General features: G+C 43.4%; 1 protein-coding gene across 1 annotated transcript in view; it reads right to left on the bottom strand.

The window, feature by feature from the left end:
* The window catches only part of LOC146189972 (uncharacterized), a 49,626-nt gene that overhangs the window by 14,587 nt on the left and 21,385 nt on the right, over nucleotides 1-13,654 (bottom strand). Inside the window, exons 9-10 of the mRNA XM_084604698.1 lie at nucleotides 12,022-12,199; nucleotides 2,331-2,547 (exon numbers count right to left, since the gene is read on the bottom strand). Coding sequence (XP_084460824.1) covers nucleotides 2,331-2,547; nucleotides 12,022-12,199 — 395 coding nt within the window. The remainder of the gene's footprint in view (nucleotides 1-2,330; nucleotides 2,548-12,021; nucleotides 12,200-13,654) is intronic.

Genomic DNA, 13,654 nt, shown 5'->3' with positions numbered 1-13,654 from the left:
ATTAATGACGTTTCCTCCGTCATCAAGAACTCCTCGTTTCTTCTTTATGCTGATGACATAAAATATTCAAGGTGATACATTCTTTTCAAGATTGCTTGGATTGCTTGTTTTTGCAATTGGACGCAGAGGGCGCAGACATCTTGAGCAGAGGGACAAGAGAGTACCTCGAGGAACCGCGGAATGTGCAAAAGAAGAATGAATGCAAAGGAAAAACACTCAAGGAAGGGGACTTGATACTCCTTCGTGATGGCCTGCCGCCATGGCAACAATGGAAGATCGCAAGAATTGAGAAACTGTTTCCAAGAAGAGACGGAAAGGGGAGATCGTGCCTGCTGAAGCTACCTGGAGGATCAACTCTCGGGCGACTAATCCAACTCTTGTACCCTCTAGAGATCACGTAAACGAAGAAAAATGACACGAGTCATTTTCGAGGGGGAATGTGTTGCGAAACTGAAACCGAAACCAGACTGCCCCGAGTCTGCAGACAGGCCAAGTCGAGGAGTCTTCAAGAACAGAACCACGGAGTGACACTTGGGGCGTAAGTCGTCTGGTGTTACACAAAATAAACGGATGTCGTTTGTACTCTGCTACGAAGTTCGTACTCTGTTACCTTTCGGCGGCAAATACCAGTCAGTGAGGTCACGCTGCCTGATGCGCTAAGCTGCGCGCTTAGCTGTACCAAAGTTTTTTGACTGCGGATCAAATCGACAGATTTTAGAGCCACTGATAGCGTGAGCCTATGCACATACAATGGAGAAAGCGCAATATGGTATTTTCCAAAAGCGGTGGCTGAAAGCGACCCACTTAACAACGAAAAAAATTATCAAGAAAGCGCCAGCGTATAAGTATTCCGTCCTAAGAAAGCATAGTGATATGCATTGAAGAGCATTCACCGCTTCTCGGTTATTGCCAGAGCGCATTAAAAACCACATACGCACATCAATATGTCTTAATTTCCTTCCAAACATTTCATGGTACGCACGCATTATACTATCGTATGGCAACTGCAAGCGATCGCAGTGTGGGCCTACGTTGGCCGTGTACACGACATGTTTGCATGTAATCACTTTGGCCCCGCGCACACGAAAGCTTTCGCTGCGATTTTCTCATGTGTATCTGTCAAACACTTTATACAGTAAGACAGTAATGCATCTGCAAAATAAACCTGATTATTTCGCAGTGTCTTATGTCAGCACTTATTGCATACCAATCTATTCATTGATTTATTTTTTCATGAAATTTACGGGACTGGTACCGTAAATGTCTTATATCGGAGAAACTCTGGCGTCCGTGTTGCCGTTGCTGTAAACTGAAACTGCTAAAGGGTCGACAGAGTTGTAACGGCGCCGCCACGTGACCTCGCGCCGGAGTTCCCAGCACCTCATAATACTCACATGAAACGGAATGTTCAGCGTGGAATGACAGTTGATAAGATATGATGTAATCCAGCGTTAAGGTGGCCGCTTCTCTCAAATTACTCTTTATATATATATATATATATATATATATATATATATATATATATATATATATATATATATATATATATATATATATATATATATATATATATATATATATATATATATATATATAGCCAGCCAAACACGCTACGCACTTGTACACGCGTAAGGCCTGCTTATATATATTGGGAGCTAGCAGGGGTTGACATGAATGCCATGTGATATTTCCCTTAAAGTGATATCTTTCATATATATGCCAAGGAGTGTGTTTTCAATAACAGAAAACGAAAGGCGACTATAGCGCCGACTGTTAGGCTGGAACTCATGTGACCCCTTCTGTCTGATATTACATTTTGCTCTAATCTTCTCTCGCTGTGATATAAAGCATAACGTGATGAGTGTTTTTGTGTTTGAGTTTGTACGGCAATACGGCCTGAAAATGTATCAAAATGCCACATTGCTATGACTGTAAGTCTTGTGTCCTACGTGCACTTTACTAAGCGCATAAACAAGGTTCCCTTCGCCATACAGCCAAGTCCTCCCACTTAAAGGGCCCCTTACGCGCCTCAGGAAAGTGTTCCTTGGTCATAGGGTAAAACGAGAGGGAGAAGATGGCTACAGATTATAAAAGATAACTTGAGCAAGGGTTCAGGAAGAGCCTCAGTTCAATGAAGCCGGGCCAATGTTTCAACATAAGGACTTGTTTTCTTCTGGCCACAGGTGCACAAACGTGTTTCTGCAATTCTGCGTTTCTTGGCAATTAAATGCGCAAGACTTTGTCTTCGATGTTACAGACATGCAATATTTGAAACAATTTCGAGCCTCATGAGCACCATTGCATACAATTAGAAGAACCATTTTCCTCACCTGAGCCTCTCGTCAACCACTGAATTGTTGTGTTTGCCCATGGCGCATGTGCAGCACACATGCTGTCCAGGGAAGGCGGCATTTTTCACGAAACAAGCCACGTATTCTGGACTCCATACAGTGTAGTTTTCGCAGGCTGGGTATTTGCCCTCCCATACGGTGGCATTGATTTTCTTCATAGAAGATGTATCAAAGAGCTGCTTCACTTTTAGCGTGCCTGGAACAAGTATGGTTGAATATTAACATGAATAAATCAATCCACGAAACACATAACGTCTAATAAACTTCTTTAAACAGCTCTGGAAGGCTACAAACATCTTTTTCTGGAACAAAACCTCTCACAGACGTCGACGGAAAGAAGTTTCCTTGAAAACTTTGTTAGCACGTCCATACTAAGACGCCTTTTCAAAGACGTCTCAGATATGTTTTTTTAGAGACATCAATTAGATATTTTTCTAAAGACCTCTCAGCGATGTTTATTCAGAAACGTTTCACAAATTACTATTGTAGAAAGGGTTTACTAACTTCTAAAAGTCCACAAAAAAATACTCCATGTTTCCCCTGTTCAGAATGTTGAATCCCTATTCAAAGAATGTCCACGAATCACAGCGAACATTTTCTACGCATGGTTTATTGCAGCCACGGAATTAAGCAATAACTACGGCACAAATTGTTAGGCAGCTTTGCATTACTCCAATGTCTCAACTTGATTATTTGATAATCAGGAACAGAAGGTAAGAGACCGCTTTAAAATAACCTCGAACTTTGAAACTGCGGTTCGTTCTAGCGGGAACCAAAGCCCCGTCATTTACGGTCCAGCTAACCTACCGCTCGTAAGGCTGCACTGGGTTGCACACCGGTCCTGAAAGACGAGGGGACCCTACTGAAAAACCAAAAGTTCTACGGGGCAATAACCTCATAAAATCTCATTTAATCGCAGAGTCTCATACGGTGCACATCATTACCATAAAATATCGTACATAATTTATGATAATGTACAAGAAACTATGAGAACTTATGCAATTATATGCGACTTGTACGTAATTTCTTATGTGAATTGAGTGAGATTGTGTGAGAAAACGTGAGGTTATTGCCCCTTACAGTTTTTTCAGTAGGGGAGGCACGCGAATGACAACACTTTTTTTATGCTACGAATGCCTCTTCATTCCAGCTTGCCTGGCCAACACCAGAAAACCACTGTATTGCCGCTCGCAAGGCCGCACTGGGGTAGCATACGGATCCTGAAAGAAGACGGGAGGCACGCGAATGACATGCTTCTACTCCGGCTTGCTTGGGAGCACGAGATTCGAGAAAACCACCGCACTGCCAGAAATTTGTTGCTTGGGCAAGAGAACAGTCAGCAGGAGAGCCGATCGTACGCTCGAACATCTTTCCGCGCGCTCAAGCCTGCTGCGTGGTGGCGCTCTGCTCGATGCCGATGCAATTTACAATTTGTCAACATTGCTTTATTATTTTAGTTTTTTTTCTTGTTTCTTTGCAAAGCATAAAGTTAAATTGAAAAACAAAATAAAATTAAACTCATAATTGTTTTTCTAATAGTTCGGTTTTGTAGGCAGTTATTGCTTTATTAGCATTTTGGCGTTGCAGTCGCTAGCGACTGCTTGCTACCCACGCGCACCGATCGTTCAACTCATCTTTTCTCGTCTTTCGACATGCTCAACGGTTGCTCAACGTGCTCTCGATGGTGTGTGTTCGGTGTGCTGTCTTTGTTTCCCGCGCTTGGACATTTACGCTGATTTTGCAGCTTTCCCGCGCTGTATTTTACAACCACTGCTGCGCTGTGATATAGAGCTCATATTTCTCAACAGTAAGTAACTTTCCACTTCTCTTGTATGGTGAATGCAGCGCGCCGAAGTTGAACCGCAGATGCGTCTGACTAGCGCGCTAGAAACACGGTTAGATAGCAATGCGTGTTTGTCTTTCTATCTGTCCATGTTTCTAGCGCTGTTTCAACGTACTGTCCAACCAACTCGCCCAACAAGCAACTTAGCTGTATTGTATTGGCTTTGTTAACTTCACTGATGCGTGCTAAGTATGTGCGGTAGCAAATGTAGAACTGAAGTAATATATCTTGAGTTATTTTGTTGCTAATGGTCGTGTTGAAGATGTGGAACTATATGAGTCTGTTTAAAAAAATTCCGGCACTTACTGGCATCAGATGTAGAATATTCGTGTTTTCTACCAATAAATAGTTGGTAGTTGTGCGCATATGGTGTCCTATTCGTTTTTGTTGTCATCTTTGCACCGCAGCGTTTTCAAATCAGTAACCTCAGCTCACTTTAAGATTTTCTGTGTATGTAAAGGGTGAATAAAACTTTCTTCTCTTAAAACACACTAGAAAAGACTGTTCTTTCAGTTCACAGTAGGTCAATGCCCGAATCATAAGGCCACTGCCTCGACCTCGGTTTGTGGTGTGAGCTATGAGGGATTTTTTTTCTCATGAAGGGGGGGGGGGGGGGGGGGGCTACTAGGTGAATGATTTCAATGGCGTTCATGGTAGGTCCGGGCATTTTGAATAGATGCTAGTGGTATCGCCGTATTTTGGTGTTTCCTTTCTCCGTGCATATTTTTCTTCAAAAACCCCACAAAACTCAGGCACGTAGCTCAACTGCCACTGCCTTTGGCTCGTTTGATTCTTTTGAGCTTTTTTTTGTGTCTTTGCAGGTTTCTGGAATCTTGTCTGTCTTAAAGACCCCGGAAAAGGCAGAACCTGGAGCTTACGATAAGCCATTGAATTTAGCTCATCAGCCAATGCCTTGAGTGTGCATTAATTTTATATATCTATGCAAGTTATAAAAAAATATTTTTATGCAGAACTTTTTGGGCGGATGGTTCCAGTGAGTTTACAACAGTGGATTTGCATGCATGCCTGTAACTTAACTGTTTTTTTACCAGTGCAGGTTGTTTGGAATTTACTTTTGCAGAAGAACCTTCAAAAAAGGCTTCTCAAATCCATATTGTCAACAAGTTTATTTGCTGATTGCTTTTGTAGATGGAGTGCAATAAAAATTCGGACCGGAGAAGCATGTGTTCTTTATACATTCAGCATGTGCATTCACTATTGAGTGTAGCGATTTGTAGTTTGTGCTCATTGTCCTCAATTCTGTATGTGAAATCACACAATAGTCTGCTTTGAGAGCATTTTTTTCTAAATTTTAAATTACAGTTAACTGGGGAGAGGGTGAATTGTTGAAGGCTTGCATTTTCTACAGCACAATAAGAAACAGCTAGAGATGGCACATAATCGGTGGGGTGTTAAAGGAGTAAAATTGAAAATTCTGTAAAAAAAAATTAAAATTTTAATTCTCTTCAGCCCAACTGATTCTTCGCCATCTCTAGCTGTGTCTTATTGTGTTGTACAAAGTGCAAGCCTTCATCAATTTGCCTTCTCCCCAGTTAACTGTGTCATTTCATTAAATTTAGAAAAAAAATGCTCTCAAAGCAGAGCACTGTGACCTCCCATGCAGAATTGAGGACAATGAGCACAAACTGCTAATCGTTACACATCTAAAACAAGAATATAAATGTTCTAGCCAAAAGGGTTTATAAAGATGTCTACTAGCACAGCTATAGCAGAGCTACAGCTAGAAGCAATGTTTAGAACAACTATAAAAATTTTCGAGGCGAGAAGTTTTCAAGACTTCTACTGGCGTAGCGTTAGCAGAGATAAATCGCACCTACAGGAAGGCTTGTAGCTCTTGGGTCTACAGAACGTCTCAAATGAGTCTTCGTTTAGAAGTGCCCATTTCTTGGCCTAGACATATTCTAGATGTCAATTAGCTCTTTTTCAAGTTTTTGCAGTACGCAGATGATATCACGGTATGGAGCACTCACCATGATCTTCTCACTCAAGAGGCCGCCCTTCAGTCAGCATTAGACGTAACCTCTGATTACGCCTCCTCCATTGGCCTTCAACTTTCTGTGTGTAAAACTTCATACACGTCAGTCGCCAACCGCTGGGGACGCCGTAAACTTGCCTCAAATCCAATTCGTCTCTCTCTATCAGGCACCCCAATACAAGAAAGTTCGAGCCTGAAAATTCTGGGCTTAACAATTCACCAATCAGGATCAGCGACTGCTTGGCTCTCTCAGGCAAAAAAGCAAGCACTTCAAACTATAAGTTTAATAAGAAGAATTGGACCTAAAACGGGTGGCGCTGGCTCGTCTGTTGCACGCCAGTTAGTGAGGGCGGTTCTGCAGCCCCGTATTGTTTATCAGGCCCAGTTCCAGCATCTTACAAGGGCACAATGGGATCGCCTTGAAGCCTTAAATCGAGAAGCTATGAGGACCATAACATGCCTTCGACGAATCACACCGGTCGTAGCGTTACAGGAGAATGCGCAGCTCAACACCATCGATGAACTGGTGCAGCAGCGCCGAGATGCTCGCAGACTCAAGGCCACTTTGTCACATTCCACGCAAGCACTGAGGGCGTATGCAACGTCACACATTATTCTTCAGCCACCTGCGCCAGTTCTCCCTCCCTGGAAATTTATACAGTTAGGAGACAACAAGCCAACTGACATCCGCAGACCGACGTCTGCCAACTCTGCATCGTTGCTACGCCAGAGATTTGAAGAGCAAGATACTAACCTGCCTCAGGATTCCGTAGTAGTGTACGTAGATGGAAGCCTGCAAGGCTGTGAAGCCAAAACGGCAATCCACTGTCCACGGAGGCCTAGCCTGAATCAGACAACTACGTTTCAGCTTTCGGAACCACTTACATCTTTCTGCGTTGAGCTTGTGGTAGTTCAAGAGGCACTCTGCTCCGTGACTTCTGTAACCATGCTCCCTACAGCCCATATTGTAATCCGCACTGACGCACTTCAAGCAGTACGTCTGCTCCGACGTGTCAGCCGCTGCCCTAAAATTTGCCAGGACATCCACCAGCTTGCGGCGCGCATCCCACAGTCAATACGCATTGAGTGGGTCCCACGGGATCTGCTGCCTTCCCAAAGTCAAGCTGATTTTGCAACCCGCCTCGTGAACCAAGACGCATCAATCCCACAGCTTCTCGAAGTCGACGACGCTACCCTCCTTTTGTCAAGAAAGGAGCACCTCCGGCGCCGCACACGTGCACTTATCCCTCCGTGTGCGATATCCCTTCCCCGCGGTCTCACCCGTGCAGAGGAGGTTGCGCTTAGGAGGATCCGGGTCGGTGTTGCCCTTACACCAGCAGTAACTAGGACGTGGTCATACTTCCAACACTTATATCCTCGCCCAGGATGCCCGATCTGTAACAACGAAGATGTCGAGGCCGACATCCACCACTTGCTGTGGGACTGCCCAGCACTCAAGCCAACACGATTCCGGCACCTGAGAATAGCTGGCCTTTCAGCAACCAATCCTGCCTCATACGTCACTTGGACGCAGGGACCTCATCATCGCTCACTTCTGGACTTCATAAAATCAGCCAACCTTTTTCCATTCATTTAATCATTTATTCATCCTTCATCTCATAACCTACTGATGCCCTGAGGCAATAAATATCGACTTAAAAAAAAAAATAGCTCTTTTTGTGTTTCGTGGGGTAGGACGTGTAAACACTTTTGCGCGCTGTTAGAACTTAAGGAAAATGACGCCGTGCATTGCACAACGCGGGAGTGTGTTGCAGTCAGAAAGCGGGGTGATCACCTGCAGCGACACCTACGACGTTCCCTACTCGCTTCACAGGAGGATTTCCTGAGTTCGAATCCACTCCGCTCCGACGGGTTGTTATTTCCGCGTGAAAACATTACAAGTGGACATACCACCGCAGCACATGCAAATGTTAACAATTTCTCTATGCTTTGAACCTCTGAATTATTGTTTTCAGATTATAAATATCTTAACTACTGCGCTACAGTGGCGGGACCGCGCGGGTCATTTGTCCACAGACTAGTGTGTACCAGATACTGCGCCTTTCCTTTCCAGCAAAGTAATTTATTTATTTATTTATTTATTTATTTATTTATTTATTTATTTATTTATTTATTTATTTATTTATATGTTACTAATATCGCAAGCTACGCCAAATGTTAAAATATAATATTTGACCAAATGTTCTCTTTCGGGCAGTGCATTTGTGTCGAAAAGGAAAAGCACACCATTGAGCAAATTTGTTGATAAGGATAGAGCTGGCTGAATAAGGCTTCGGTGTCAGAGCCGAAGCATATTTTCCTTCAGAACAACAATCTTTGAGATGCGTTCCTGTATTTCTTAATTGCATGCATGCAGAACGTCGCTTAGACACACTACTTTGTGAGAGAGCACGATAGTCAGGGAGAGTAACTTGACTACTTGCAGTCTGCCTTAGAGGTCATACTTATATTATCTACCATACAAAGCCGGAATAATAGCAGCACTGAAGTCCACTGAGACCTCTACGAGGAATGCACTATCTCTTTTCTTTGTTCGTAAAGAATCTACTGTTCATCCCGAGACGAATACACAGCAAACGGTTATAGGCCCCTTGGCACTCATTTTTACTCATGCGTTGACCAGACGCTTTATTTGCTTGATCAACAAATTTCGTGTTCTATAATTTTTTTTTTTCACTTTCCTGTGTTGGGGTATAGCGTCAAATTCATTCCAAATTCTCTGCTCGGCATTATTGCTGCGCGGACCAGGAGCATCATTACGAACAGAACACAAGTCTTCTGCGCAATGGTTTCACTGCCGGCACTCATAATATAAAAGCCGGCCATGCAGATGCTGTCCACAAAAAAAAAATACTTTTCTATGAAAGAAACCGTTAGTGTGAGTTTCTTGTTTCCAAGTCCTTTCGGGGATGCATATTTCTCAAATTTTAGGTGTTGCTTGGTACGCTAAAATAATCACCTGGAAGCTATCTTGAACATTACGTCGTTTCTTTGCGCACTGAAAAAGTCATGGAACAAAGGATTAGTGTCCTTTTTCATGCCTCGTGCACTGTCCTTGTCCTTTTTGTTCCTTGCAGCTAGTGCATACTTCTTACTTGTTTTTGTCATTAATAGCAATATTCATTCAGAACAACCAATTCCATGAGGAGCGACACTTTCCATCTGTTTGAAGTCACGCGTCATTTTATTTACCGTTAGGCTTCGTGCACTTCGTGTTCATTCAAACGAGACAGGTTCTCGTCTAAAAAAAAACAGCAATGACGTGTATCCTAAGTCTTTTTTACCTTAGCACTTGAACGGAGGGTTTCCTTCAGTGTTAGCGCCTCAAGCTAAAACGATTGATTATTGGCTGATCTTCTTTGACTGTAATCGAAACGTTTTCCTTGTTCCATGCTTGTCAGGCGGCTTGTCATTATCACGTTAGCGGTGTGTTTGAATTTTCCTTCTTTCCTTCTCGCATACTTTCGCCATGCACAGTATTGTTTTTCCTCACCGAGAGATTAATACACTTGTAGTCAAACCAGATAATTAATTATTCATAGCACTGATGATCTAAAAAAAGACAGCAGTAAATGTAAACTACGCTGCACTTTAACTCACCTCTTACAAAGTTTAGTTTAAGTGCTAATGTATTATTTAACGTATTCATGCAAAGCCATGAAAATTGAAATCAGAGAATAGTTGGCCTGTGGTTTGGTCACAGCGCTACACACAACACCGTTCACATAAAAGTGCAGATGAGTTAATCGCTTATCCCGTCTATACATCATGCGATCATATGTCTTGTCTATCATCAGGCGCATATGAAGTAGTCCACCCTCAAATCAGACAACGCGAATCTGCTCCTATTAACTGATCGTCATCTACCCCTTTGTATTTCAGCATATGTAACGCTGCATGCCGCAACGTAACTTCGCCGTGTACGGATGTATTGCTTAAACAAACTCCTACTCATTCTGCATTGATAGGGCCTACAACCCTGCTAGTAAAGCACCTGGTTGTGAAGGGAATGTTTAGTTATGACGCTTAAACTGTCTTTGTTTGGTGTGGGGATAAAGAAGCCGTGTTCTGCTTCAGAAAATATTGAAGCTGTACCTATTACAAAAAGCAAAGCTTTCAAACTGCTTTCATGGCGATTACGGGACCCTGGGACAAACAAGCAATTTTTTTATTTTCTTGGTCGTACTCTACCTTTACCGTATACTGTTTCATCCCCCCCCCCCCCCCCATATCTGTTGCCCAGTGCATGCCAGGCAACCGGAATGCTCTTTTGGTTAAATCTGCCTCCTTCGCATTTTTGCTCTAAAAAAACATGCGGGCTTTCTTTTCAGTCAATTGTGTAGCTTTTATTGGCTGTAACATTATTTCGGGAGTCTCCACTGACTTATTCCTGAATTTCCATCTTCCTCACAAAGGTTTTACGCGTAGTGTTGTGCAAAAAAAATTTTGTTGTGGTTTACCTCTGGTTAACCCTGGTTAAATTGCGAAAGCAACGGCGGAAGCTTCTTTTGCCTGCTACATTTTTCCCCTATCACGCCCTATCAGTGTAAGGCGCTACATTATGAGGGACATTTAAAGTAATCCTTTGAGGGTATGATGTGAGAGTGTAAGCTACCAGCCCACATATAAAGTCACGCTTCAGCCAAGCCGTATGTACGTGCCTACGTGTCGTAGGCGTAACGAGAATGCAAACGATTCTGGAAGGCTGATTCTGATATCACTCTCCCATATGAAAGGAGCGACCTGAGTTGGCAGCTCCTGCCCGTGGCATAGAGGTAACGTGAATTCAAATGCCATGGCAGGCTGATTCCACCGAAGCGAAGCACGCTTATATCCGCGGAGCGACATCTCTCCTCTGCCCGCTATTTCTGGCACAGGGCATAGAAGCAGGCTCTCTGCGTTCATAACGAGCATGCTGCACATAGGCCATAAAGATTCTTGGTCCAAGTGTATTTGAGGAGGGCATAGAGAATCCGTTGTGGCGTGTGTAACGTAGCATAACGTGATGGTATACTGCAGTGGGGTACAATCATGGAGGAAAATGAGGAAAGGGCGCTAGCGCTCTAAAGGCCAAGCTTGAGTGAACTCCAAGATTTTTTGAAGCCAAAAGCTTCACCAGGCTGGTCAATTCCGAGTCTCGCGTGTGCTCCGTCTTTGGCAGCAGCTGCCAACTCGGGTCGCTCTTTTCATACGGGAGGGTGCTATCAGAACAGCCTGCCAGAACGTATGCATTCACATTACCCCTAGAACACGCATGCACGTCCATACGGCTTAGTTAAAGCGGGACTTTATATGCGGGCTGGTAGCTTACGCTCTCGCGTCATACCCTAAAAGGCTGAGGTCAAGTGTCTTCAATAACGTAATGTTCTGCACTGATAGAGTGGGATAGGGGAATAATGTAGCAGGCAAAAGAAGTTTTTGCTTCCATCAGGGTTTAACCAGAGCTAAACCACCGCTAATTTTTTTCCTACCCTGATTGTACTCCCCATTCAATGCTACTATAAAAGAGGTCTACGATCAACAGCGAATTAGCTTTTTATGTGTAGTGAAGAATTTCTTTTTATTAGCCGTAGTGTGGATCAGTCGACCTAAGGTTAAAAGACCCAAGCAGCACATAGGTATAGAATCAAGAATCAGATTTTGTGGCTTATGCCTTCCTCTTTCCAGCTGAGTAATAAAAGTGGCTGTCTCCTATGTCAGAGTTTGTGTATGTTTACAAACACGGTACCTTACCTCTCCAGCCATGATAGCGCTTCCACTTACATCAACTCAGGCAGTGATTTTCTGCATGATAACAGTGTTATACTCACCGTTGACAATTCTATCAAGGTCAATCTTCTCAGACAGCATGTTTGGATCAATAAGTGGTTGCATTCGGTAATCAGAAGAGCTGAGCTTGACTGTGCCTCGCGACTTCGGATGCACCATCGCCACCGCGTTCATGAAGCCAATACTATGAAACATCGGCACGTAGTACTTGTAATAGGTCTGGCGAAAAAAAAATAAAGATAAAAGGTAAAGGCTCTCAGTACGACAACAAGCAAAGCTCCTGTATTTTAGTAATTGTGCACCTAATAATAGATTCCTAATGGAATCTTAATTAATGGATAAATTATTGAATTCTTTGTTTCATTAATTTCACGCGCAATAAAGTAGTAAAAATATGCATGATGATGGCATGGAATTTTTTAGTTTAGCTTTCTGGAGGCTATTGCGCTACCTCTTTCAAAAATTAAGATGTCCAAGTAATCAAACTGGTACACTCCATAACAGCTCGAGCACATAACACCGCAAGATGCATGGGGGAGCCCATAGAGCGTCCCTCCTGATAAGGATCTTGACTACGTCGAAGCAGCACTTAAAAAGCCTCACTGTTAGGAGTTTGTGCAAGGCGAGGTGTATTATATTATCTCCTTTCCCTTTTGTATTTAGCTTATTTTTCATCCACTTAGTGATACAGGAAACTGAACGATTTATTTGAAGAAACTTGGAACTTTGAAATAATTTACCATATATAATGATATTAGGCGACGTAGCGTGTCGACACTTGACTCCTGCTCGTTGTATTTCAAGCATGCACAAACTCAATAGCAGCCATAAAGAAGCATAAAAGTCATTGATAACACATTGGCACTAGTATAGAATATGTGACGTTTTCAGACTCAAATGTTTACCTTGTTTTTCAAGTATCTCCGAGGCCTTGGCAATAATAAAGACAAAGAACTCATACAATAGTGTAAGCAAAGCAAACAAAATGCCTGTGCCTCGCCTGTTTTCATAAAAACTGTAATGCCAGCCGTTTTCTAATCAACGAAACAGCGGGTTGACAACAGCATGCACAATAGACTGACGGTCTCGAAGGACATCTTGGGGTACGATAAACAGTGATTGTCAAGGCTCTATTTCGCCCAATGAGGACCGCTGTTACATGTTCGAGCAAGGCCGATTCATAGGACAGAACCTTGGCTCACGGACCACGTGTCAGGTGGCGTCTTTCTTCAGGTCTCGGATGTCCAAAGCTAGCCCGTGCAGGCGGAGAAGAGCCGCTTAGAAGTCTAGGGCTATTGTTTGCATTCCCTTGACCTTCCTGTTCACAGGAGGTGGTGATAAGATCGGACATCTAGACATCGACGCACTCTTTCACTGAGCTATTTCTACATTTTCGAGCTGGCGCTAACATCAAGGAGAGCAAGTGGGGCGTCGGCGGCGTTTGGGGAATAGGTGTTCGTGGGCCAACAGTCCGCCATGTGAACAGGCTTTTAACATGGCATTCTTCAAGAAGAACTGGTCGCCTACGTTCTTGGTGGCCCCTGTAGCGAAGGTCGCTTCTACGTGAAACACCCTCTAAGCGCTATCTACGCAGCTCGCCTCGTGAACACGCTTCTTGAACAGCTGCGAATCGGTATGCTAGGAGGCTACCAGCACGTGGCGACCGCATCATAA

Source organism: Amblyomma maculatum, chromosome 5 (genome assembly GCF_055883805.1).
Source record: "Amblyomma maculatum isolate TAMU_Amacu chromosome 5, ASM5588380v1, whole genome shotgun sequence".
NCBI classification, from domain to species: Eukaryota; Metazoa; Arthropoda; class Arachnida; order Ixodida; family Ixodidae; genus Amblyomma; species Amblyomma maculatum.
The sequence above is the reverse complement of the archived record's forward strand: the minus strand, read 5'-3'. Positions and strand labels throughout refer to the sequence as shown.